The 27,352-nt window shown below is 48.1% G+C and overlaps 1 protein-coding gene across 1 annotated transcript in view; it reads right to left on the bottom strand.

Moving 5' to 3' along the window:
- Positions 1–2,138: 2,138 nt before the first annotated feature.
- Positions 2,139–27,352, bottom strand: part of KATNAL1 (katanin catalytic subunit A1 like 1) — a 133,248-nt gene continuing 108,034 nt past the window's right edge. The window contains exon 11 of the mRNA XM_062567160.1: positions 2,139–2,182. Within this exon, the coding sequence (XP_062423144.1) occupies positions 2,179–2,182 (4 nt within the window). The 3' untranslated portion in view covers positions 2,139–2,178. The remainder of the gene's footprint in view (positions 2,183–27,352) is intronic.

The following is a 27,352-nucleotide window of genomic DNA, read 5'->3' as shown; positions in this document are numbered from 1 at the left end:
TTTGAATGAGGCAGGCCAGAGAGCAATCAACTACTTAGGGTGATAAGGAGCCTGGAGTGACTGAATCTCAGTGCTATCTTCAGCAGATCCCGCAGCATGAACGTCTCAAATTGCTGCACACTGCCAGACGTTACACCAAGTTCAGCTGTCCTTGTGCCACAGAACCCTCTTACAAAGCATCAGGAATGGCAATCACGACCGAACAGCCCATAAACAGCCTAAAGTAGCAGCTAAATTGATTCATGCTCAGATGTATTCCTCTGTATTACTATAGCTTTTGTGCAAGTACAAATCCATGTCGTTACCCTTCTCCCCTGACTGAGCTCCATTACCAGGAGTTTTCATCTCCTCCGACTTCCCCTCTCCCAACAAAATACTCTGAAAGGGCCAAAGCACAGTGAAAGCAGCGCAATAACATTTCATTGCTTCTGCAGTGGCTAATCCATGCCTCGTCATGGCTACGATGGCATAACCCCATTCTGCAGTAGTCTTACCAGGAAGGAAGGAACTAAGACCTACTTTATCTGCTGGGAGCAAAGCAGTAGTTAGGAGGTGCACGGGAAGGTAGACCCATGTGTTTGTGACCATATTTCAGTGTTCACATCTTCATTTTTTTTTAACTAGCATTTATAATTGTTTTACCTGTGCTGAGGATTTCACTGATATTCACTGTAATTTTCTCACAGACCAGCTATCAACTCTGCAAACTCTCATGTGATTTTGAGGGCCCAGCTGTCACAGTGACCCTTCTGAACTCTGAACAGTAACAAGGGAAGCAAAACAGGGAGCCTGAAAGTCCATTAAGAATGATACTGGAGAGCCTATCAGGTAAAACAAGGTGTTCACAGGCCAGAGAGGTACCTGGTGAGGGAGGGAAGTCATTCTCATGAAGCAGCCTCAGTACATTTACTCAGAGTGTAAAAGGGAAGTAACTCAGAAATGTCAGGATGAATCTCCCATGGATAATCTGAAACTAATCTTCTTGGTATGGCACTTCTCCATTGCAGGAAAGGAGTCACTCCTTTGCACATGGTCGTCAAAGGTGAGGAGAGATTAGGAAGGAAGAGAGCTATCACAGTGACAAGTTGTGCTCATGTGATGTACTACAGCACACATTCAAATAAATGTGCAAGCTCAGTAACATGAAAATAGCAACATAAATGTTTGGACAGGTCAGAACATAATCGTGAATTTTGAAGAATAATTTTAATTACACTAATATCTCTGTAATGCCTCAGTCCTAGTCCTGTGCCATAACTACAGTGCCTCCTCCCATAAGTGGTCAGAAAAATGCTCCCCATATCCTCACAAAGGGGACAAAAGGGATAAGGCTGATGCAGAGCTTTAGGAGGAACATCACACATGCTATGTGTTCACCCATGAGCAACTCCCCCATGCCACACATGGAAGGAGTCCTGCAAAAGCACAGGAGAGGAAATCGCAGGAGGTCCCAGCTGCCAGAAGACAACTGCTTGAGAAACAAGTTGGATGACACTGAGTGTTGAAATAGTTAGGCCAGTTCATAGGCTTCCTGCGCTCCGGGTGTTCCCTGCCTGGCAAGAGCGAGAAGGCACAGAATGAATCATAGCTTGGTGGAAAACAAAGGGCCTGTTTCTTCGTCACATTAAGGGACCTTTATTGCTGCTTTGCCAGCCCAGAAAGGCCTCAGAGCTGGGATAAGTCATACATGCACTAAAAAGCTGCTGAATTCAACTGTCTTCTTCAGCTCAAATATGTTGCAAACGCCTCTGCCCCCAGGCTTATACAGGAACGGGCTACAGTCGCAGGCCACGGGGGCTCCTCTCTTCCAGATGTGGTTACTACAGACCTCTACTCATTTGCAGGATGCACAGACTTCCTTCTTTGTTGCAGGCTAAGGACTTTTGTAGTAAAGGGAGCCTGACAGCCCTGTCTGCCCAAGCTCAGAGCCCTCTCTGCTCTGTCTGGACTGAAAGGATCTGGAAATGCAGGAGGACAGCCCTGGCCGTGCAGTGCTCAGTGCTCAAGGCGTGAGGTGGTAGTGTCCGGCTGGAGTAGGAGCCGTAGCTCTGGCTGCGAGGAACGACACGTGAACGGGAGCCTCCTGACGTGTTCAGAGCATAAAGCTGTGAGACCCAGTAGAGACTCAGTAGACATTTTTTTCATGGTTGCATCGTAAAGGTCTCATCTCAGAGGGCTCTATCTACAAAATAAAAAGAAGAGAGACCCTGTTTATCTCATTATCTCTGGAGATGAACTTGTGGTGACTGAGGGATCTACCAGAGGTGCTGTGGGGGGCTGCAAGGATATGAGCCCTCCATGTCATAGTGGGCTCTTCCCCTCTCCAAACAGGACTGGGGGATTTATATTTACCTCCATCCTGTGTGCTGAGAAGGAGGTATCTTCAAAAACAAGACAATTTGCATGTACACTTTTTCTTTTACTATTTTTACCGCTATCAAACCAAGAACAAAGCCAGCACAAAGGGAACACAACCCACATCTATCTGAAGTGATCCACCAGGGAGAAACATGAGGGATCTACACAAAGCACGGGATATATATATAGATCCAGTCCCAGGAGGGTTTCTAATATAGGCAGCTAACAGCCTCTGGGACAAGGTGACCAGCTTTAGTGAATCTGCTTCCTTCAAACACATTCAAGGATAAATGTTCAGTGGAGCAGCACTGCAGACGAATCAGCAGGGGCTGGTGTGCATTTGCTCCTGGCTCAGCCCTGTCATTGTAAGGCCTTGGTCCAAAGTCCACTGGATTAGCAGAGCCACCTGCCCGAGCTGGGTGGCAGGGGGTTCACTGGAGGTAATGCCAAGGTAACCAAGGACTGGGATTTCCCCTCATTTGCAAAGGCGGTGCCAGTCGCTACAGCTGGAGGATGTGGCTCCTCGGTCCCCTGCTCTCGCTCCAATCCGTTTCCTGGTGGGAGCAATATGCTCGCATGCAGAGAGCCCCAGATAGAGCTGCCAAACCAAGAGGGACAGACGTGAGCAGAAGCCTGTGCAGCAGCAGCTCTCCTTTCCTGAAATGAGCGGCTCAGGGTAGGGAATCCCCAGGCTTTCAGTTCACCTGGAAACCTTCACAGCCCTCCCATCCTCCTCCCAAAAATGGAGCCGAGCTAACAGCAGCCTGCATTGACTGTTCTCCAGAGGCGCAGGCTGACCCCAACATCTCTCTCCCACAGCAGATTCACCCCCTGCTCATTTCTACACCATAGTTCATTAAAAGTTCTGTAGACAAATTGCAATTGAGTTTGTCATCATTTCTGCCTGAAAATATCGCTTTCTAGGACATCTATTCCCTTTGCAATGCAGCTAGTATCAAGAGGCCAGAGGATGGCCATGTGGGTCTCACCTCAGGCATGTTACAGGAGGGTTATAGACTCCAAATGTCAAGTAACTCCAAAATCCTACAGCATAGAAAACACGCTTTTAGCCCATCTGCTTGGTATGTTTGAGCATTGCTGTAGCATCTGATGAGACTTTATTGATCATTAGGCAGGTAATGAAGAGTAAAATTGTCCACCTTTTTCCCTCCCTCACCCACCTTTCACACAATATGCTCAGGGAACAGACATAATATTTCCATTATTGACTTGCTTGTCTTGGGTGTGTACTCCAAGTGATCATGGTGTGCAGGAAAACAGCAGTAAGAGAGAAGTTTATATAATGAACCTGCAATCTAGTTTTTTAACTGCAGAGGTGTCTTTTAAAATGGGAATTATAAGGCTCACTCACCACCTTATATTAAGATGAAAATAGAATGGAATAGCTCAAATGGTTCATCTCTTCAATCAGCAGAAAGCTGTGTTGCATTTTCTCCATCGTAGACCTTGGTTCTGGAGTTAGACTGGTTCTGGTTACTTCCTAATATTATGCTGTTTGAAAAGTGATGGCAAGCTGGAGCTGGGGGAGAAGAGGAGCTGTCGGCATTGGGAAGGAGTCTGGCCAGGTGTCTACACGTCTCTGATGTCTGTGTGTCAGCCAGGTCACAACCCAAGCTCTGGGAGGAGGAGAGGAAGGTCACTCCTTAGACTATTTCCTACTAACTAATTCATAGACTAGCTCAGGCTTCCTCTCTAGGGGCCATTTGCTCAACCAGAGGACTTAATGATGGTTAAAAAGAGAGAGGTTTCCTCGCAAGCGCTTGTAGAAGCAGCAAGGGGCACCCCTCAGAGACTCTGAGAGAGAGGTTTGACTCCAGGCTTGCATTCATGACTGTAAATCAGCAGGGAGATTACAGGCTTGCACAACCCAAAGCCAATGCAAGATCAGAATTGGGGCACGGAACCGAAATAATTTAATGCAAACAAGCATCAGAGCTCAGTAAAATGTCAACACATAAGGAAAAATCCTAAATGCAATGGGAAAAGGAATGTGCCTGCACATGGGTGTGTTTGTGTGCACATAGGCACATACATGTAACTGTTAAGGAATAGCAGAATAGGCAGCAACCCAGATATCTAATTCCCAGTACAAACTCATGGAAACTGGGCGCACGTGGATGGGCACATTTCTCTGAAGAAAGCTTCAGGCATCAGGTTTTTAGAGAGCCTGGCTTTTGGCACATAGAAATAGGCAGAGTCTAGGAAGAAGGAAAAAAAGTGCATTTGCAGCCCCCCCTCTGCCTTCGTTCCCTGCACTGTGGCTTCTGTCACTGTGCCACAGTCCCAGCTGAGACCCTCGCTGCCCTGCACACCCAGGAACAGAGACCACGTCCTGAACAGCTCCCAGCCCATGACGACCACTTCTGTGGCCATCCCCAGCGTGCCCAGGGAACTGGTGCACACGTGGGACACAGCCCACGGTCACACAGGAGCGGCTTATGTTGCCTGAGTTCAGCGTAGTGCTTTACGCTAGGACTAGTTTAAACTAAAGTGAAATCGTCCTTCACCCTGCTTCATGTAAAGATCAAAGGACAGGATACCATTCATGCTTTTTTTTGGATCAAAGATGCTTTAAAAAGAAGAGAAGCAGCAATTTCTGACCCCTTTCCTGCCCAGATCGGAGATCAAGGATCACACGGAGCCTGCAGGCAGCAGGGCTGGCAAGATAGTTTTGCTCCTTCAGGAGTCTTTACCACATGACATTCTTCTTAAACATTCATCTGAGGGAATAGGAGGAACAAATGATAGTATCAGCTGAGATAAGAGCAAAGAAACCGTTATCTTAACAGCCTCGAGGTCAGGAGAAGACATGATGGAGCAAGCCCCACTTCTGCGGGTCCCAAGCACTGCAATGAAAACACAGTTGATCATTTTGCAATAGAAATTCACATGTGGCTCCCAGCAATGAATTATTTTCCTACACCCTTTCGGGAGCAGCGTCCGTGTGGCAGCCCATCGGCCTCCCAGCGCAGCTCGGGGCTGTGCCGGGGCTGAGGCCGGCTCGCGGTGCTGCAGCTTGCCATAGCAACTGAGCTGTGCCGGGTGCTCTGCTGGTAAATACGCGTGGGTCAGAAATGATTGCTATTAATTCCTCACAGAGCGAAGAGCACGGCCCGATCTCCGCCGAGCGCAGATCAGGTTCATCTCATAGGTAAATTTTTGCAGCTTCCTGCAGGGAGTCGTTTTATCTCTGCCTCTTCCCCCAAACCAGCAGGAGCAAATCTGATCCGAGGCAGCTGGGTCTGAGCAGACTGAAAAGGCTCCGCAGTCAGGTGAGCAGGCTGGCAGCAGAGTTAGAGCTGCCGAACAGCAGAGAGGTCTGCAGAAGGTAGGGAAGGTAAATTCAGATCTGCACCGAGTACTTGCAGCAGAAAGATTTATTGCTCTGCCTGGCAGCCGTGCCCACAGAGAGAAATGATACACTATCCCTGGAAGGATGACTGCCCACTTTAAACATAAACTGTGCCCAGCTCATCCTTTCTGGGTTGTTCCAGATTTGCCTGAGGAACCTGTCAGAGAAAAATGAGTTTGCTGTCAAATGCACCAGCTGAGGTGATTTTTTTTCCCACCCAATTCAGCCGTGCTTGCTGCACAATCCTGGTTGCAAACCTGTGTGGGATGACCTCACCGCATGGCCTCTGCAGCTGGGAGTCTCCTGGCCTGGCCCTCTCTGAGGCCAAGCAACCCTTCACCGGTGGGATGCACGCAAGCACCAGGCTCTACTCTTCCGGTCTGATTTCTGAGGGAAAAAAGTCTTACGCAGCCACTCTGCACATGTGAACAGACATGTGAGTATCTCCTAGTGCCCCTCTGCTCCCCTCCATAATAACTTTGGACCACAGTATTGATCAATTTCAGCCAAAGCTGACAGTGGAGCAAAGGTAACCCGGATAATAAAGTCTGTATAAATTTTGTGAAAATAGACTTCCAGCTGAAGGAGGGATGTCCCCTCTGCCAGAGGAAATGTGCAGGGTGAGATCGCATCCATCAGACATCTCAAAACCCAGATGAGAGAATTCCCCAACGAACAGAGCAGATGCAAGGGAAGTGTCACCCAGCAGACGCACCAAGCTCGGCAGTCCGCCTGTCTTAGACTTGCTTAGCCACAGACAGACATGTGCTGTGATGGGGGAAGCTGTGTCCAGACATTTCTGCTGCTTTGAACTGACCTTATAATGAACTCACCCATGTGCAGAGGGCCAAGTCAAGGGCTGTGGAGCCCTTAAATCCTTTTTAAACTTGACATAAGCAGCGCATGGGCCTTGATCCAAGAGGTGACGTCACCCCTTCTGAGCAAACCTCCTTTGCATCCATGGAAAGCAAATGCTCATGGCACCTTGTTTCTTTTTAAGTACAGTCCTACAGATAGACAAGGCCTGCTTTTACCAAGTCATCCAATCTTTGCTTCTAAATCTGATCTCCAAAGCTGATGAGAGTTTGCCCCTGGAGAGAGTTTAGTTGCATTCTTCTGGCAGATCTGCCAACCTCTCTCGTAAGGAGTTTTTCCAACTGAAAGCCACAGGCGCATGAGGGCGCAAGGCTCCTGGTTCACCCGTCCATGAGACAAAGCTGGTTTTCTACAGCTTTGGGCTCCTACAGCTGGTTTGCCTACAGATCTGAGCTCTGCCCCTTCCAGACAGCCCTACTGAGTTTCCCCCTGCTAGAACTCACCGGGTGGTTTCAAGGTCCTATTCCCAACCTCTAAAGCACGGGCAAGCAGAGGCTGGTCACAAATCCACTTTACAGATTGCTTCCCAGGCCTGCAGATCAAGATCCAGGAGTGCTGACCCCAGCACAAAGAGCCAGGGGCAGTGCAGGAGCAGCAGAGACCAGCTCTTCCAGCTTGGCCCCAGCTGGCAGATACCGAGCCATGGAGGGGTGCATCCAGCAGGCACTGGCTTGAGCAATGTGAGACTGCCCTAGCAGTGGTCAAGCAGAAATTCAACTTCCTGCCACATGCTCAAGCAGTTCCCTCTCTGCTGGGGTCTCCAGTGAGCAGTGTGAGAACAGCCTGTGACAGCAGGGACAAGTAGAGAGACCGTGGGACATGGTGGCCTGCGAGTGGTCTGTGGTCAGCTTTATGAATCCCCATGGCTTGCAAAGGCGGGTTGTTCTCCCTGCTCTCCCCCTCTTCCTTTGCTCGTTGGCAAGCCTACCTGAGGGGTGTAAAGTGTGCATGGAGGAGTGTCCACTGGAGTGCACAAAGGACACTGTGACTCTGAAGGCACACGAGAACAGTAGATATGCCTGCTACTGGCTGCATGGTGTGTCCTCCCTTTCCAACAGGGCCATCAGTGGGCCAACACGTAGTGAAGACATGGTCCTGGCCCTCACTCTGCTCCCAGAAGCAGGACAGGGTGACAGATCCTAGCTGACAAGGCTGCTTAGCCCATAAAGGCATGAGCTTGTCGTCTTCTTGTACCTCAATCCTGCCTGCAGTAAGTTTGGATTTATTTCCCACTCCCCACTATCCTCTTTCAAAAGCCCCTGCTGTCTGACCCAGAGGTGGCACCAAGTCCTTCCTCAGTGAGCAGACAAGCTGCAGACTACAATGTGCACATGCAAATCACCTAGCACCTAGTCCATGTGATGGCCTAACACGTTGAGGGAAAAGGCCTGGTTTTCCCAGATAAATGTGTTGATAATTGAACACCCCAAACATGCTGTGCTCACAGCCTGTTTCAAAGCCAGCAATTAAGCCACTTTTTTCAGGCAAATCTATGAGGAAGCCAAGAGAGCTGTCAACTCAGTCAATGATTTAATAAGCCAGTAACATCACAAGAAATGTTGGATCCAGCCTGGAGCTGTTTGGCTGCTCTCATACCAGCACACCAGCCTCCCTGGTTTGTGTTAACCCAGGGCAACTGGAAGCCCACACAAAGCCATATGCCTTAACAACACTTCAGATTCACCATCTGCCACCTTGCTGGCCAGCTTATCTAGGACTAAGAGGCAGAGGTCCAAAAGCAACATTTTAATTTTCCAGTTTAGAGAGGTTTACCTCAATCTGGAAGAGGGTCTGTCCAGGGATATCAGCCTTTATCTGACCTCATTCTAAGGGACGGATGTTTTTCTTCTATCATTCATTCGCTGTCAAGGCTCTGGGCAATAGCTACCACTTTTTCTTTTTTTTTTTTCAGATTTTGGCTTCTGTTATACAGCAGCAATCCTTGGCTGAGTTAACCCATTTAATTAGTTATTAAAATGGAGGCACTGCTTTTCATCTCCTCCTCTGTCATTCTGGAATAGGTCCACTAATAGTAGATACAACTCAAACAAGTTGAATTACTTTGCTTTGAACAGAATAAATAGCTTGGCAAGTCAACCTTTCTCCTTTGAATTTGCCAGGAATCTAACTCATACTAGCATTTGCTTTTAGGAGTTTACGGCTGGCAAAGGCAAAGCCCCTCCGTGACCCTGCTGAAAAGCTTGGCACTGTGTCGCGTGGTGACTCTGCGTGGCGTGAGGTTCAAGGCATGCGGTTGCGCGTCTCCCCCAGCTCTGGGACAGGCAGCGCTCAGCTGTGCAGGCAGCCGTGGAACAACAGGGTTCCCACCCAACTTGTCCCCATTACGAACGGATATAGCACCTCTCCACCTGTGTGGGGTGAAGCAACGGTATCTTGGCTCTGAAACCTTGGTTAATTGCTGGGGGTGTCTCGTGGAAGGGTTTCCTGTTTATATTGCTGGATTCCTCATACCAGTATCATACCTTTTCCGAATGTGCACCCTCATACAGGCCTGCAGCCCTGTGAGTCAGGCAGGGGCAGGGGGAAGTGACATGGATGGATGAGGAAAGCTCCATGGGGGAGATGGTTCCAGTCTGAGTGGGGGAAGAGGAGGAAACTCATGGGAGCAACCATACCTCATGGTACAGGGATAGCCCCCAACTTCCCTCCTTTCTCTCCGATAAATCCACCATCAGCTTTCCAGAAATGTCACAGATGGTGGTGAGAGCTCACTGGTGTGTCCAGACATTTAATGCAGAGTTTGTTTTGGCACAGTGTGAGCTGGAGCAAGGCATCAGGGCCCTGACGGGTGAGAACACGTCTGAGCTCTGGCTCTGCTGTCAGCATCATCAGCTCAGTGTGTTTGATAAGAAAAATTTTGGCTCCTGCTATAAAGCATATACCTTAAAAGATAGATGCTAGGGGCACAGACAGATAGTGAAGGTTCCCAGATTGCTCTCATCATCTGATTTTTGTCCTTTCGTGCATTTTACCTTCTCCGCGGGCTCCTCTCCCCCCACCGGAGGCTCTGCCCCTTGCTGTGCAGGGTTTGCTGCCTGACCCCGCGTGGCAGCAAGCATGAATCGCCCTCGTGGCACCGCATACTGCTCCGCTGTGTCCTGCATCAAATTATACAGTGATTTATGAGTCAGCTTGGCACCAAGGGATCAGCCTAACATGTCTGGCAAAATAAAACCAACATTTCAGTGGATGCTGCAAGTGTCACAGTTGCCTCAAGGCAGAATGAGGGAGGCCTAAACAGGTAACAGGAGGAATATTTTGTTTTCTTGGCTTTGCCCCAGTCCATTAACTTGCTGGGCCTCTGAATTGGACTAGTAAGATGCCTCTCCCTGAATACCTGAAATACATTCCCGTGCTGGCCTCGCATGAGTGGGGCGGAGTGCATCACCCAGCTACTGCTTTAAACTCCCCTTTGGCAGTTCCCCAGAGGTTTGCCTCAGTCAAAGTCATTGCCTTCTCCCCAGAAATGCCAGGTTCAAACCTCCATCTCCACCTGCCCACTCATTCAGTTGCTTCGGGAGCTTTGTGCCTTAGCACAGCAGCACAAGTTTCTTCTACTCCCCTAGGATTAGGGAAGGAACCATATAGGCTCACGGTACAAAGGCCGAGAAGGAAGAGTGACAATTTCTGAAGGCTCAGCACCAGCCTAACACTGTTCTCTGGCCAGAAAAGGGGCACTTTACAGGCCTGGGTTTTTCTCCTGGCAGCTAATCCAGGATGGAAGTATGAGACTACACACCATGAGCCCAGCACATCCAGAACATGCTTCCCCATGTGCAAGCAGGCTGGCTGCAGGTGTAACACATCTCCAGCCCACTGAGTACATCCTGGGAGCGTTTCTCCAGGCTTTCCCAGCACCACGCAGGTTGGTCACAGCACCACCTGGGCTGCCCCATGCTGAGAAATCCTAGGCGGGCAGCCAAATTCCTCTCCGTCCAGACAATGTTTCCCGATGGAAAATGTGGATGGAGGAGGGAGAAGCAGACATCTGGCGGCCCAGGGCAGCTGGGGGGATGTGGCTCTCCCTGTAGTCACACACAAGCTGTGTGTCCCCCCTTCCCATCCCACCACATGAGCATGGACAAGGCCCGGAGGAGCGCGCGTCCTCGGCAGCCACGACACGGGGCATGAACCACCTGCCAAGTGCTTGGGCCACCACTGCAGGAAAAGACAGAGATTCGTTGTGCTTGGGTGTTTCTTCCAGTGACAGGGACACTTTCCCAGTGGGTTAACTGCACAGCAGATGCATGGCTGACACCACTGGGCAGAAAAAATCTGTCCAAGATGTAAAACTCCACCCCTCTGCCCAAATATTCACTGTTACCACTACTAACAGGCATGGTGGGTGGTAATTGAAACCTTGGATTTTAGGATTAGGTATTCTGAGGCCCTGGGGAATAGCTGAGATTTTACTGCTGAAAAATGGAAAACTACCAAAAGAGGTATTTACTTGTCAGGTCTGAGCGTTCACTGCCACAAGGCAAATAAGAAATATCTCATGGCTGCGCAGAACTCTTTTGATTGCGTGGTTTTAAATAGCTGCATGCGTGACCGAGAGGAGTGATTATCAGAACTAGGTCCGCTTTCGAAACCCAGCCACCGCACACCTCTGCGCGAGTCAAATTTGCTACTTATCTGATCTGAACTGAGACTGCGTCCCTGCGAAACCGTATGTAATCAGATATAGACCTTGGCACTTAAACCTGAGCTCTTTGCATGGATGGCACTATAAAAGGTTTCCGGCGTCTTGTCGCTCGCCCTGCTTTTTACAAGCAACGTGTAGGAAACTGCGACGCAACGTGGGTATGAAACGGGCAGCATTCTGCCGCTGGCTGCGGGCGCGCGCACGATTGCTTCCCGGATCTTTCAGTGGTTACCAGGCGCCGGTGAGCTGCTGAAGATGTTGCTAGTTCACTTGTAGTCCACCTAGCTACAAAGCGGCGGAGAGGGGGCCGAGAGGCGGCAGCGACCTTACAGCCCCCGCCGACAGCAGTGAGATGGGGATGATGGCCCGTCCAGGCAGGCCGCCACTGCCCCCGAGGAAGTTAGCGGGCGCCGTTACATCCCAAATTGACTAAATGTACATGGGGCAAATGCATTTCCCAGACGTCCTCTGCCCATTTCTCAGTGCCACAGGAGGGACAGGGCATTGGGCTCTGCAGCTGTACCAGGTGGTACAACCCCATGCACGGCATGTGCCCATGTAGGACAAGTCACATAAGCTGAGGCAGAAAGATGCTTGCGTTTTGGCCCTCTGGAGCAACCGTGACGATGGGGTCCCAGGGGAGGACAGGACTCACCATGCACCCCAACTGCAAGGGCCTTCCCAGCTCCTGCAGGAAGGGATTAAGCACCATGGCGGTGGGGACAGCAGCCACAGACACGCACTGGCCATGCCATACGGGGAACCAGGCACTGAGCTCACCTCTCTCTGCAGATCCAGAGTCGCCCCTCAGCTCTCTGTAAGGAAGGGTCTGCAGACACCTGCGGCCAGCCACGGCCTTTTGTGTCCCTGCACCTCTCAGCTAATTTAGAGCAGTGCTCTCTATCATCACGAGCCGTCGGAAAAGCTTGCTAACAGAGGAGATGTTTCTGAACCCAGGTCCCCACACAGGCACATGTTGACCTTAGGTGTCACGACAGCAGCACCAGGGACCCCAAAGCAACTCTCTCCAAAAAGAAATGCCAAGCAGTCCCTTTCGTGAGCCAGCCATCCAGGAGCAACCAGAACCCCCACGGCCGACTGCACTGGGAGGAGGCACCAGCTGTTTGCAGTTTACGTCCTTCAAAACCCGTATGCTATTGCACCCTCACCACAGATCACTGCTGCACCGCGAGAATCCACCACGCCGGGGAATTGCTGGCTCACTCTTCCTTATCCTCCTTATCCTCCCCTTCCTTCTTGGAGAAGGGATTTCTGGAGTGAGGGGGCTCAAGCTGCTCCGACATTTAGACACAGGTTTCTGAAGCGTTTGACTGTAAGAGTTGCTCACAGCTGCCTCCGGGTGAGCTGTGAAAACAGCCGTGAGCTACAACTGCTTCCTCTTTCAGCCACCGCTCAGATCCAGGGAAGGAAAACCCCCCGAATTTCATTTCTCTTTCTGATCCAAGTTTTATTTACATTGAATTTCCTCCAGATGGGTCTGCTCAGAACAAGAGAAAAAATCAACACGCTAAATGGATCTCATCCAGGCCTGGGCTGCCACTGAGGGTACAGCGGGGATGCGGTTAGCAAGTGCCCGCTGCAGCTGTGCATGTGCAACCAGCTGAGACCATGTAGTTCGGTCCATGTTTTCATCCACACACCAAGAGTGGCAGTAGCCTGAGATCACCTTCCACCGTTATCACTCAGATGTCAGACACTTTCCCTGCATTGCAGCCTCACACACCGGCCAAAGCAAAGGTCTAGGGAGATAAATGTATATACATTACAGTCCCCAGCAGGTCAGGCACAAGGACATTCAGAGCACCTACAAGCCGTTTATAACACCTGAACTTAACTTTTGTGTATTTAGGGTTAGGTAGATGCATTCCCACTGTATAAATATCTCTCTCCTCAGGCACAGTAACTCCATTGAAATTTGGCATCCTTCAGAGCCTGGGGCATGTGGTCAGTCACCCCAAGACCTCTGTCGTCTTAACATGGTCGATTGCTGTCATGTCTGGTCTCAATCCAGGCCCAGTGATGTCTCAATGCTTGCAAAAAGAGAACAAGTGCCAATTTCCACATCCATCTGAAAGTTAAATTCATGGAAAGGCTTCATAGTCCAGAGCCCGCTGCTGTTAATGCTAGATCAGCAAAGTGCTGGGTCACTCAGAAGGACGTGCTGGCAGTGGATGAGACGTGGACACACAGTTGCATTCAGCGTGCACAGCACAGAGCCCCTATCAGCTTTACACTTTTTTTGCCAGGCTCATGCTGGCTAGGGGTGGACAGACACAACCAGAGCTGTCATACAGGTAGAACTGCATTGACACTTCATAACAGATCCAGCAAAAAGATTGCTCGTGCAGAGTTAACCCCAAAACTCTTGAGCAAATTGGAAATGACAGAGCAAGTTTACGCTGAATGTTTTGCATCAGGTAGGCCACAGCATTTTTGACTCAGGGTTAGGACCCCTCGCATTAGATTGGTGCATTATTGAACTGAAGCTTTGAACGTTCATATTTTAAGATGTAAGAGTGTCTCCATGGGGCTGTTTGTAGTTTAGTTAAGCATAAAGAAGTTGCTAACAGCTTCTGCTTGCTGTCAGGTCAGGAGATGGCTAAACCTGATCTCTCTGAGGGGCACCAGTGTTACCAAAAAGGTGTTGCAGGAATGTCAAAAGCTGCTTCCTGCATAAGCTAAGGATCTATAACGCTTGGAGAAGGGGTTTGCTTCTTATAGGACCCAGCAGTGGGTTTGCTTTCAGGGGAAGCGTGAAGCCCCAAGCAGACTGCCACCCACAATGGCAGCAGCTGGGTCCATAGTCCTGTGGCAGCGAGAGCACTGCCAGCAGATCATCAGCTCACTCCTGCATGGAGGAAGGCTCTTGGGTCTGATCTAAGGGCAGGCAGATAGGAACACGAGTCTCTTTGACTTCTGTCCCCTTCATAAATAAATTTCATAGTTTTCCTAATCATCTAACTTGCATTAAATATATGCTCAAGGTAACTGAGAGATATGAAAGCACTCCAGCCCTACAGACATGGAAATCTTTTAAACTAGGGTGATTTATACTATATTCCCAGGATCTTAATGTGATTCTCAAAATGCTCAGAGCATGAATTAGCTAGGAAAATCCTTTGTCAGACAGTGGGGTGGTGGTGCATATTCTGGAAGCATGGTGGGACCCAGCAGAGTTTGCGGCACAGATGTCCAAGTGCATGTCCAAGACTCCTATCAGAGGCCCTGTCCAGACATCACACCAACAGGGTGGCTTAAGGCTCCAGCGGGTGAGTCTGCTGCCTTTCAGCAGAGGTTTAAGACATTAGCTTTGAAATTGCAATGTCCCCATGACCTGTCTGTGGCTATTAAACCACCACAAGAAAGTTGCTGTGCCCAAGGGCTGCTGTCACCAGACTGGAAGGTATCATTACACAGCACATAATTCCCTCACTGAATTGGCTGTTTACTGAGGTATGCCAGTAAATCACCACCGTGGAGGAGCTGGAGATGGGGCAGATGCTGCATGCTGCACAAGCACAGTGTTTCTCCCTGCTATAACAGTCTCACTCCTGCGTGGGAAGGACTGATGGAAGTCAGCATTATAGCTCAGACGATGATGGGTTACTATAGTCTTTTCCCCACAGTAATCATCTTTTGAAAGAACACACTTAAGGGTTTCCTTATAAATGGGGCCTATTTGCAAAGTAAGATCTGATGAAAAACTGGATTTAGAGGGTGCTGTGTAAACAGTAACTAAAAATAATCACAGTACTCAGAAAAGTTGATACTTCAGCATTGCAAACCGCTACTTTCATCCTGCAGAACGCCTTTCTGTTAGCATGATATACAAGATATTTTCTCTCCAAACGTAATCACGTGGCTAGACGAGGGTACACAAATACAGTGCATTATCACTACTGTTCATCTGTACTTCACCGGCATCCAACCAGCATTGCTTCTGAAACTTGCATCAAATCTTCTGTGCATTATAAAAATTAATTCCGTGATCACATACTAGACTCTAGATGAGCACTTTGCTTCAGTCAGTGAACAGGATAAATGATGTCCTGGAAATGTATGGGAATGTATGGGGACAGTGCATGGGAAAAGGCTGCTGTCCATAGGATCCCTGCCTCATCACTGCAAATGGCAAGGAAAGAAGAGGACTGTAAGTGATGGAAAGAAGAGGGACAATGACTTCCTTCGAGTTGATTGCTCTGCTAAAGAACTGGGCACTGTCCCCACTGCCACTGCAATGTTTTTAAGCAATGCCGCCAGCCCATAAACCCCAAAGCGACTGATATGTGGCCTCGTTTCCTGGACACCCAGTGTGCGGTGAGTGGGATGTCTGATTTTGCAAAGTGCTGAGCACACACAGCTGCAAATGAAACACACTCTGCATGCTGAAAAAGCCAGGCCTGCCATGTCACGGTCGAGGCACACAAGCTGAACAGCAGTCACAGCCCTTGTCTCTGCATCTAGTTCCCCTTCTGCAAAAATGACAAGACAAACTTGCCTGTTCCTATATGGGTACAGAGGAGACAACTTCATTAGTACCTGCAGATCACTCAGGTTCTCTGGTGACAGCATCGGAGAAGCACCTGGGAGGAAATCAATCATTACAAAGTCTAGGCACCTGTGCACACAGTCAAGCCTGGGGAGACATGCTGAAGATGGATGGTAAAAGCAGAAAGAGGAGAGGTGACTTTGGTGAGGGCTCGCAGGCCTGGAGCTGGGACCGGTGACCATCACCACAGGCCCCGCTCGCAACCACCACAAAATGCAGTTCTCCTCTCCAGCAACCTCTCTCCTGCCAAAAATCCTCACTCCAGCCCTGCAAAGAAACTAATATGTCATCATGCAATTAAAGACTATGTCAAAACGTGTCAACACAAAGTGGGTGGGAATTAAGGTCCCACTGACATCCAGCATTTTTCTCATTTTTGACAGTCTGACTAATTTCAGACTAATTTGGAGTCTTGTGGTGTTTTGCTGTTTGGGTTTATTTTTATTATTACTATAATTAAATTAACGCACATTTTTGTCTGATTAAACATCAAATAGTAACCACCCACAACTACTCAGAACCCACATCTCTGGATCCACTCCAGAAAATCCAGGAATTTGCTCTCCTGTTTCTTGTTGGCCCTGGATACCCGGCTCAAGACTCAGGACCTTCACCTTAAAGGAGCACATGAAATCTGTAAACAAAAGTCAGAGGATTGTCGTTGGTCAAAACCAGAAAAAACAGTTTGTTCCCCTGCTCCGTTGTGAGCTGGAACTATCCCTTTATGCCCCTACTGCGCTCAAACATCTCCCTCTTGCTTTCCTCTCTTTAGTCACCTGCTGTTTGTTGCTTAATAACAACATTGCAGGAAGTGCGAATAATCTCTATATTTATTTATACAGTCTCTAATCTCTTAGGCATTTTAGAATGCTTAAAATTATCTTCCAATTCCTTAAGGTCTGTGAGCATCATCAACAGCAGCAGTAATCACTAAGGCACCTACAGTATCTCTTGGCCATGGCCAAGATTACTATTTTTGGATGAGTTATTACTCTTCATTCTGGCTAATGGCTCCAGCACGTTTCAGACAGTGGCACCACGACTCAGGAGGTTGTACCTGTCCGCTGTGCTGCCACAGCTGACTACAACTACAGTCACCAGCACTGAAATATTTTACTGTGCAAGTGGGCAAGCCAAGGGCACCCTCAGGATGCTCAGCCCCTGGGATCAATGCCGTGGCTTTTGGCTGTGAACACCTATATCTGGGTTTGTAAAATGGAAGTGTGGAGAAGTGGAAGAAAGACACAAGGGCGGGAGGTGAAGAAGCCGAGCCGCCTCTGCCCGGCCCTGCGGGGGCAGTGAGACCCCAAGGCACACCGGGGGGGGCAGTGAAATCCCCTCTAGCACTGAGGTCTGCACCCATCATCCCTGGGGGATCACCAGAGCACTCTAGCACAGGTGCCACGACCTGAGGATCTCACTGCTGATGAAAGGGCGATGAGGGGACAGGGAAGCAGGAAGGAAGCAATTAAAAATAGAGGAGGTGGCTTGTTTTGATTGCTGCTAGGGGCGGAAATCGTTCTGCCATGAGCATGGGAGACATTTTACTCCTGTGAGCTGTCTCATAGTCTTTAAGAGACAAGGCCCTCTGTTACTTCTTTATTCCCATTCTCTTAAATCGTTCAGATGCAGAACCAGTTCCAATGTAGTATCTTTAAATGTCAACTACAGTCTGATCTCCATTCCACAGAGCCCAGTCAGGATCAGGACATACCAGCCAAGATCTGGACATCACTGTCAGTGTGCACTGCAAGAGAAAGAAGGGTCTGAGGAGAAGTGGAGGGAGAAAAGGAACAGGGATGTTTAAGGTTTTGCCTTTGAGGGAAAACTGGCAGTGATTCTTCATGACAGCTCTGGACTGGCATCATTTTAGCTCTTCCAGAATCATTTCTTGGAGAAGAAATGGCTTCATTCTGGATAGTTTCTGTTTTGTGACCAAGAAAATGATTTCATTGCTACTCTAGAACAGAGAGGGAACAAAATGATATTATTTCCAATTCCCACGTCCCTCTGTAGCTGCTTCGGTGGGTTAAACGTGGGCCTCAGCAGGGTCTCATCCTCCCAATAGTTTCTCACCTCGTTGTTCCCACGCTGTGTGGCAAACACACGCTGTGTTTGTTTTGCTCACAGAACTGTCAGGCATTTCCTCAGGGTCCAATCCAGCCAAGCATTTAACACATGTGCTTAATTTAAAACACATCAATAGCATTACTCAAACATCCAAGTGCCTGGCTGTATCAGGGCCTCTTTGCATATGACGAGCACAACGTTCTTTGGTGCTTGTGACAGGAAGGGCATAATTTTGCATCAGTTACTAATTTTGGTATCAATTTATCATAGATGAGGAAGAGAACATCTTCTACTGGCTGTGGAGGTGTCTGTAACGCATGGCCGCAACCCGTAGCAGAGGAGAAACCCGTCCTTAAGAGCAGTGGGGCTCACACTTGATTTGTCTAATAGCCACAGGACCGAATACAACTTTAAACCAAACAGATATGCCTTGGAGCACTCTGAAGCCTGTGTTTTCAGGGTGATTTGAAGTTGTTCTGTTCCATGTTGTAGTGTCCTCACAGTGGCTCAAGGTCAGCCAGCACATCAGCTGGGGAATGGCACCTCCAGGTGCAATGCCAGCCCTGCACACAAGGCGTGAGGAGGACCACTTGTGACCACCCAAGCATATGTTCAGGCAGCAAGAAAAAGGAACTCACCTACGAGAAAATGTGCAGAGTCATTAAACCAAGGAGCTTTTCATCACCCTAGTCAGACCAGTCTCAGCCTGACTAACAGGAGGCCAAGCCTGTATTTATTGCAATTTATATAAATCAACAAGATCTCATGAAAGACAAACAACTAGCCTGATTGCTCTAGGGATAAATTCCTTCTGACATACACATCTGATAGCATCAATTACCTCACAAATAGACTGATTCAAATGCTGTGGGTGTTTTCAGAGGTGATAAACGCTATGGGAGGAGGCCAGTACTGAGGCTGAAAACACACCAGCAAAGCACGGAAATGTCAACTACATCCATCACAGAGTCCAGTCCCTGTGCTCACAGGCAGCAGAGACTCCAGGGCATCTCGTTCACATGTTCCCTGCACACACAGGATCAAAAGCTTTCCAGCATTTTATAATAAACCTCACACCTGTAGTAAAAAATAAATCCAAATCTAGACTGTTCCATAGAATAGAGCAGGACAGAAAAAATACACTGCCATGTCAAGAAGTCCTGCAATAGCAGGGAGTTGTATGTGTTGAATAAAACCCATTTAAACATTCGTGGGGCCCTCTTCTCCATGACCCTCTTCACATAAACCACTCTACTCTTTATCGGTATGCTAGAAGTTCAGATGGAGGCAGACACATTTACTAGCAGGTCAGCAAGAGGCCACAAAGTGCCAGAGGAGAAGTGAATTTCTTCCCAGTGATGATCCTATACCAATTGTACTCACTGTCATTTATGGAGCAAACCTCTCTGCTGGTGCACCGTCACCACAAAAGCTCAGCCACACAGTGGCTTTGCAGGCAGAGTGGTCCCTAAGCAGTCCCCCTGTAGCACTACCTCCATGCACCCCTCCAGGAAAGGGCATTGAGAAGGAGACTGCACCCACAAAGAGCAGTGCTATAGGTACTCAGGCACCCAAAAGCCCAGAAATCCTTCCCTTAGGTAACTTTGCCAGGTGGCCAGAGCTGCTTTTGCAGCAGTGCAGCTCCAAACTGTTTTTCAATGTGGCCTGCAACTGTCCTGAAAGCCGAAGGAGAAGCTGATAGAGGCCAGCTCAGCTGACAGAGCAGAGTAACAAGAGCAGCAGAGCCACAGTACCGTGGGGTTTCTGCATAGCCTAGCAGCCAGGCGGTGTCAGGAGATTTTGTGCTCTTCTTGCCAATCCAGACTCAGGCTCATATTGCTGATATTAGTCAGCTATGCTAGCTGGACTAGGTCACCGCGGACATGCAAAAGATGCCGCAGGCACCTCTCCACCTGCCAGTGGCTGCTACAACCCCCTCTTTGGGAGCTGCATTAACCTGATCCCACTTTGCTGGCAATGCAGGCTACCTTGTCCCACCTTGTCCCTACATGGCTGGGAGATGGTCTGGCCAATCAGTGCAACTGGCCAGGGATTAGGCCCCCCACTGCCATTACATGCAATTATTTATTTTATTTTTCTGTGTGTGTGGTTTTCCAGTTCAAAGTGTCTGAAATAATACAATTACTAAGTGTTTTTTCGTAGTTTGCCACGAAGGGTGTGTTTCACATACTTAGCATGCTTTGGGGTGCAGCAGAAAGGCTGTGGGGAGCATTTGAGGGCAGGAATATAGCACTGGAGGACCATCAAGTAGAGAAGAAGCCAAATATTTTATAGCTCAGCATGGAACAGGCTCAGGAGGAAAGTTTTCCATCAACCATGCCTGCTTTCTCCTTGGAGGCAGTTAGGTGGTTTGATGGTGAAGAGGGCATTTGTGCTGTGCAGATCATGATGGGACTGAGATCCAGAATGAAATTCAGGCAAACCAATTTGTTGGCATAAAGGTGCGAATGTTGACATCCCCTCAAAACCAAACTCCTGAAACTATTGCTTAGCCTCACGTCAATCCCAGAGGCTGCTTAAGTAGGGCTGTGTGTTACATCTGCGTTAGCTTTCAGCTGTTGCTTTTTACCTCAGAGCTCCACAAGTTTTAAACAAGCAAAGAAAAGGTTTTGTTCAGACAGCTTGTCCAGGAATAGCTCTACCACCCAGAAGGTAGACATAAATGCTAGATAATGGATAGCTTAGGTCCTGAGCACAACTGTGAAATGTTTGCAATAGAAAAATGCTTAGTGTTAGGGAAAAAAATACAGATCCAGCTCCTACCATCACTGAGCCCATTCGGCTTAGGACATTCCACTTCTCCTAGTCCCATCAGTCTAGGAGTATAGTCAGATGGCCCAAAGTCCTGCAATGGCCTTGCATCTAGTTGGCAGTTCCCCACTTGGTGCCTTATACCTGCCTTTGAGATTGCTCTCGAAAGGTTTACAAGGGCACTTTGCACTGTCCATTGACTAGCCATAGTCCTAGATGAAACTGGAGCCATCGGAATATCAGCCCTTATATAGGGCTGTTAGGGACTTAATTTCAGGGGCTGAAAATCGCCGTGAACTTTTTCAGTAGATGTCCCACTCTTCTCAGTGAGTGTCTCACTCACCCATGCTAGCAAAAAAGGAAGTGTAGAAAGAGGAGGAGGAGCTGGACATGAATTAAGATAACTTAATTTCAAAGTAAGAACAGAATGAGGCAGGAAGAAAGTGAAAAGTAAATAAAATAAGTGGAAAAAATAGCTACAGGAATATTTAGAAGAAAAATGAATATGGTAGAGCTTGGAAAAAAAAAAAAAAAAGAAGAAGATAAATCCTTCTTACAGAAAAAGCAAAAGAAAAACCCCTTTACAAAAGCACTTCTGTTTCTGTGAGAATTAATTGCCAAAATGAATACATCTCCTGTACTCCTGCAATCAGAAATGTTGCAGAAAACCACATAACCATGAGGTTTATAGCTGTATAAGTTACAGCTTATAGCTGTAACTGAGGGAGGGACAGGCTTGAGCTGGGAAGGACCTACAATCTCCACTTTTTTCCTGGGAGCCGAAAAGCCAACAGCCAGCCCCAGGTGACACATTAGGAAACAGACCGCGAGGCACATGGAGCTAATTGGTCCTGATTTGAAAGGACTAAAAATAAATCCCGGGGAAAGACCTCAGCAAGCAACACGTCTCCAGAGGCCGCTGACTCAGCCAGAAGCGGTGCGACACAGACAAACGAGGAGGCAAGACCATCCTGAGCAGAAATCTCATTACAGCTACTTAGCTATTCTTGCGAACCTGGCTTCTATTTACTGCCCCCAGGGCTTAAGCAAAGAACATTAAGAATGAAATTAAGAAACTAAAAATGTAGGTTGACTGTCTGAAAAAATCTCCCTGACACAGCAAGATGCCCAGGGAGAGCTTTGCCAGCACTGTCAGCTGGAGGAGCTGGAGCGGCAGTGGGCACAACCCTGCAGCAGCTTCTTCAGCCAGAGCAAAAAAGTCCCGGGGCCGCTCAGCCTCCCTCCAGACACCCCTTGCCTCCAGCGAACCCACGAAGGGTGGGCGCCAGCATGCACACCCTTTGCCACAGCACCCTCCCGGGCAGGGCTGTCCCTCCAGGACTCCTCAGTGGGGACGTGCTGGCCTTGCTCACACCTTGCTTGCTTGCTTGCCCCTGCTCAGGGTGAGGAGCAGCCTCTGCCTCTTGAGCAGCCCTGGTGGGCATGCACCAGGTGGGATTTTCACTGGGACCACGTATTTGCTCTAAAAGCCCAGGGGAGATGAGGGACAAGCGCCGCAGCTGGGAAGCAGAGAGGTGATACCAGCCGTACACCTCCCTCAGGACCAGTTTCATGTTATTTTTCTTCCAGCACAAGCACAGCACAAAGGCTTGACAGAGGAAGCCCATCAGTCCTCCTGTGGTGAATAAGCACCTTTCTCACAGCAGAGACAAAGCTGTGCAGACCCCTGACAAGACATGTCACCACCCCAGACTGGAGCAAATATAAAATGTGAGCCTCTCAGTCTGCTGCCCCACATCCCCTCGGGCAGCATGGCACACTCAGTAACTCTCAGAGTCTCTGAGCAAAGGGACATTTTCATTACTGCCTAACCCTTCAGTCACTGGTTTCACAACCCCCAGGGAGGAATGGCATCTCCAGCAGGAGGCCAGGAGAAGACATCCCACCTGGGGTACAGAGGTCTCTGTGCAGAGCAGCACAGCAGCTCCTGCACCCTCCAGGCTTGAGCTTTGTCCCTTGAGGGAAGGAGTCAAGTCTTACTCCCTGGCCACTGGGCTGCCCAAAAAGGTCCTCTCTAGCTAGAGCCGTAGGCCCCAAACTTCAGCACGAGGTGCCCATGTTCATGAGCTGCCCTCAGCTGGCCACTCTTCACCCTCCTGCACCCAGAAAGTCTGGGCATAGAGTCACACGCCCCAGGCAGGAGCAGCCATGTCATAGCACTTAGTAATGCATCTAGAATATGCTAGTCCAACTACCAGTTTATTATCTCTGATCTAATGCTTCTTCTGGCCCTCTTCAAAAAAAAAAAAAAAAAAAAAAAACAGATTAAAAACACTGAGGATCAAGCCCCAGTAATGGAGAACAAATCCCTCCCCATCCTCCTGTCCCCACTGCTTTCTTCTCCAGCAACAATACCTCCACCAAGTGCAGAAAATACTTAGTGCTAGCACCCAGATCGATGGTGCAATTAGAGGTTGTCATGTGCTATCTGTCCTCTAATTTGCTACATTGGCATAGACATCTGTGTCGGTAATTATGCACATAGTGGGATCTACAGCATTACACATAGCCGCTAGCATGAGCAAAGAGCCAAAGAGCTGCAATAGTGCAGCTGGGTGAAAAATTTGGCACAGTTAGAAAACGTCACACAATGTGTATCAGTGCCTCCCCATGGAGGATTGGTGGGAAGTGACTACAAATATCCATTTTGACATACAAGAGTTAGATATTAAATGAATAAATAATAGCATCTTTGTTCACTTTTTCGTCACTTCTGCTATTGCAGTGTTGCCCTCTGGGCAGAAATGGTGTCAGAGATCTATGGTTATCTTTGAGATGGGAAGCGTGGGTAGGAGGAAGACTCTCTTCTGAAATCCACCTTAGCAGAGCAGCAGTCGCTGCCAGGCTTAGCTGGATATACATCCTATCCAGATTCAGAGAATTAATATTATATTCTCAGGTAGCTCTAACTCAGGGAAAGCTGAGAAAAGGGGAGTGTATCTCCAGTTCTCATGTAGACAATCCTTCAGTAAAATATTTAAGCACATGCTCAACTTTAATTATGTGCTCAAGTTCCAGCAAAAGCAAGAACAAAGGATCTGTGATTTCAGATCACACCAAGACCCCATATAACCTGCTGTCTCATCTCTGCCACTGGCCACCAGCCCCAGAGAGTAGAATAGGAGCTGTCAAGCATTCACCAGCTATGGGATGGGAACTCTCACTCTACTCAAAAACATTTTGCCCTGAAGACCTGTTATTAGCAGCAAAGGATGCTAATATGCCTCTTCTGACTGTGCCTGTGCCTCACAGCATAGGTCTTCATTGCCAGGGATTTCCTGTAGATGTTTCCTCCAATGTAAAATAAGTGCAAAATAGATGCAAAGCACCTGTGCAGGAGCAGGAGCGAGTATAGATCTGTGATTCTGCAGCTTCTCAGAAAATTGCAAAAATGTGACACCCAGGCCTAGAGGTCCAGGAGCTGGAGCAGAAATAGCATTCTGTCCTAGCCTCTCTGCTGACTTACTATCATCACATCTGACCCTGGACGAAACAATGATTTTATCTGTCTCTTTTTGCTGTCTGTAAACCCAGGATAATACTTCCATTTTCTGGAAAAAGATTCTCCCCTAGCAGTGTCCTGCCATCACAATGCAGTGCAGTGACTTACAAACCAGTGAGAACCTCTCTTTTATCTTCTACTTGAATTGTTAAAATAATTAATTACCTCTAGGCACTTTTAATCAAAACATGGCTGTATTACTAGTTTTGTTTAAAATACTTAACACTGAACCATTACACCTTCAATTTCCTGAAAGCAGCAACTGTGGCTATCTTTGATATTCCAATTCCAAACTATCTAGGGTGAGTTATTTAAGTTATATATTGCCTATTTTTATTTATATACTTCAGTGGCCACTAATAATTCTGCAGCCCAAATCAGCATAACATTTTTTCCATTCCCAGAAATGACACCAAGGTATATGTGCAAATTGCAGTTGTCCAGCCAAATTATCATCACATTAAACTAGAAAGGGTGATGGCAATGGTTTAGTTTTAAATCATCCATTTTGTTTCAAGATGAGCAATATGAATAAGTTTTATATTATTCCACTTTAGCACCCAAGACCGCATCCAGAGTTCACTCAGTTCATGCTTCTGATGTCCTGCAGGTGGCTGAAGACATGGGGACTTTCCTTTGAACATGATAGCAGTTTGCAGGAGATACCGTGTGTTGCCAGCTCTGGCCCCAGCACCGCAGCAGATCTGCACTGGCTGGGCTGCAGAGCACCATCAGCACTCAGCGGAGCACAGTAAAACCCTCTCCAGGTGCAGCCTGAGGACACCCTAATGACTTCTGCCTCCATCAGTCCAGTTGCAAGACTAGGAGAAACATCATACAACAACATGTCACCACTGAATTTGAGGGATTAAGGGGACAACTGCCACTCATAGGAAAGAGGGGTGGGAAGGGACACTACAGTCATCCCTCTGCACCTAAGCCACTTCAGTGACTACACAACAAATATGAATCAGTGCAAGGAACCAAGCCAAGGAAGTGCTGAACACCTTTACTTCAGTGGGAGGTGAGCCCCCTGGGAGTCACATGAGAAAGAAAAGAGAAGGAACTTAAACGAGACGGAAGTTACCCAAACAAAGATGCCTCCTCCCACCATCATGGAGCTGAATTCTCTCTTGAACAGTATGGTTGAACATCTCTTATGTCCCACCCCTTAGTGCTTTCTGCCTCTCTCAGTCCTTCTTCTCCATTTATTTTCTTTCAGTGTCTCTCTTTCCAGAGCCATAGAGGAAAATCCCAAATCCCAGGTTCTGGAAAGCTCACAAATGATGCATGTGAGCTACTAGGACTCCTTGTTCAGCAAACTCAAATGGCCATTTGGGATGGAGAGCACAGAAGTCAACAGCATTGTCCTCCATGCAGCCTGGAGGCTCCACTGACCACATATCTATATTGTTGTTTTTCTGCCGCACTGAGACTCTGAAGTTGAAAACAATATAAGTGATGCAGAGCAGGTGTAGGGAATTCATATGTCCTGCCTTCTCTTTTGTTCACCTAAATGCAATCACTGACCACTGATTGCACCTGCATGAAACCACAAAGTCTCCTTTGTGGCAACAGCAGATTTGTCTAAAAAGCTAGTATTTAAATGTACTCTCTTTAGTTCTTTTTAAGGGACTTCAGATCTAGATCCCACTAAACCAGCTATGACTCAGATGTCCTCTGCCAGGAGCAGAAATGGCTGGGGATATCACATAAACATCAGGAAACTGCAAAAGCATAAACAGCATCCAGGAGCATGAGAGCACCTCAGAATCTGAACCATAGTCTCCATTTCCTCGCCTTCACGCACTGCAAATGCCCCGTGCTTCTGACTCTGATTTCATTTTCTTGTTTGCTGTCCAGTAGATGACTGAGCCTGGGGAAGCTGCCAGACTGTAGAAATGCCATTTCTGAACACTTCCACGTGTACACATGGAGTTGTAGTGAACACTGACTCATTCCCAAGGAACACAGTTATTGCAGAGGGGTGTATCAATGATGGCCCTTTATTTTCTAAATAATAAACAAGTGGACAGTTGTACGTAATCGAAACAGTAGAGGGCAGCTCCACCCTGCTTAACACAGAAAATACTGTTGGCAAGTGGTAGCTGTTTACATGTTACATGCAAAGGTAAGGCAGATACTTTTGCACACTGAGATCACAAAAATAACACAGAAAATGATAGCAGATGCCGTCTTCTGCCCTTGCTCCTTGTCCTCAGTGCTGTCACAAAGACCATGGCCAGTGCAGAGCCTGCCTGTCATTTCTTTAAACCAGTTCACAATCTGAGCAACAAAAATGCTGGGGGTCAGTCGTTTTGGAGATGATGGGGGTGCCTGTGGGCTGCAGATGACCCTCTGCAGGCTGCAGCCAGCTGGTGGGACTCAGTGCAGCCTGCAGGATGCTCCAGCCGAGGCCACTGACTTTCCCAAGGAGGAAGGACATGTGGCCAGATGCCACCCATGGTGTCCACACAGGAGCAGACCCAAGGCTGAGCCACCCCATCTAGGTGACAGGAAAATAAGAGGTGAACTTGCATGCCAGGACAAGGTGGATAAAGTCTGTGCCACTCACACTAAAAATGGAGTAAATGCCATTCACCTTCACTCACTGCAGCGGTCCAGCCACCAAGGCTGGTGATGAGGTTGCCACGGCCTCACTACCATCACCCCTGCCAACTACTGGCTTTTGGGTTAAAGCAAAAAAGTGAGAACAGTCAGGATTTCCTCATATATCATGGAGCAGCAAGAAAGAGCATGACCTTGTTAAAAAGGTATTTGCTGCAAATCATTTTTCAAGAAATAGATTAGAGGAAGCCTGGCTTTTACAGAAACAGGAATGATGAAGGTCAGTGATAGAAATTTTAACCTAGAATGATTTGTCTCCTTTCTCTTCCAGTACCTGGGACTTGGATAAATTGTTAGGTGATTAGCACCCTCAGGTGGAAAATAAACGCAGCTTAAAGCTTCAGCAGCAACTGTGCTAGCTTCCCAAATGCAGAGACAGGTGCAAACCGCAAGAGTCCATCTACGGGCAACAGGTGTTTTTGTCTCTCTTTCCTAAAGTCAGTTTCAGAATTTAAATCATGGCTATCAGAATAAATTATCTGCATTTTGTGATACTTCCTAGAAGGCTTGGACTCT

This window comes from Rhea pennata, chromosome 1 (genome assembly GCF_028389875.1).
Source record: "Rhea pennata isolate bPtePen1 chromosome 1, bPtePen1.pri, whole genome shotgun sequence".
Lineage (NCBI taxonomy): Eukaryota > Metazoa > Chordata > Aves > Rheiformes > Rheidae > Rhea > Rhea pennata.
This window is presented reverse-complemented; position numbering and strand designations above follow the sequence as displayed.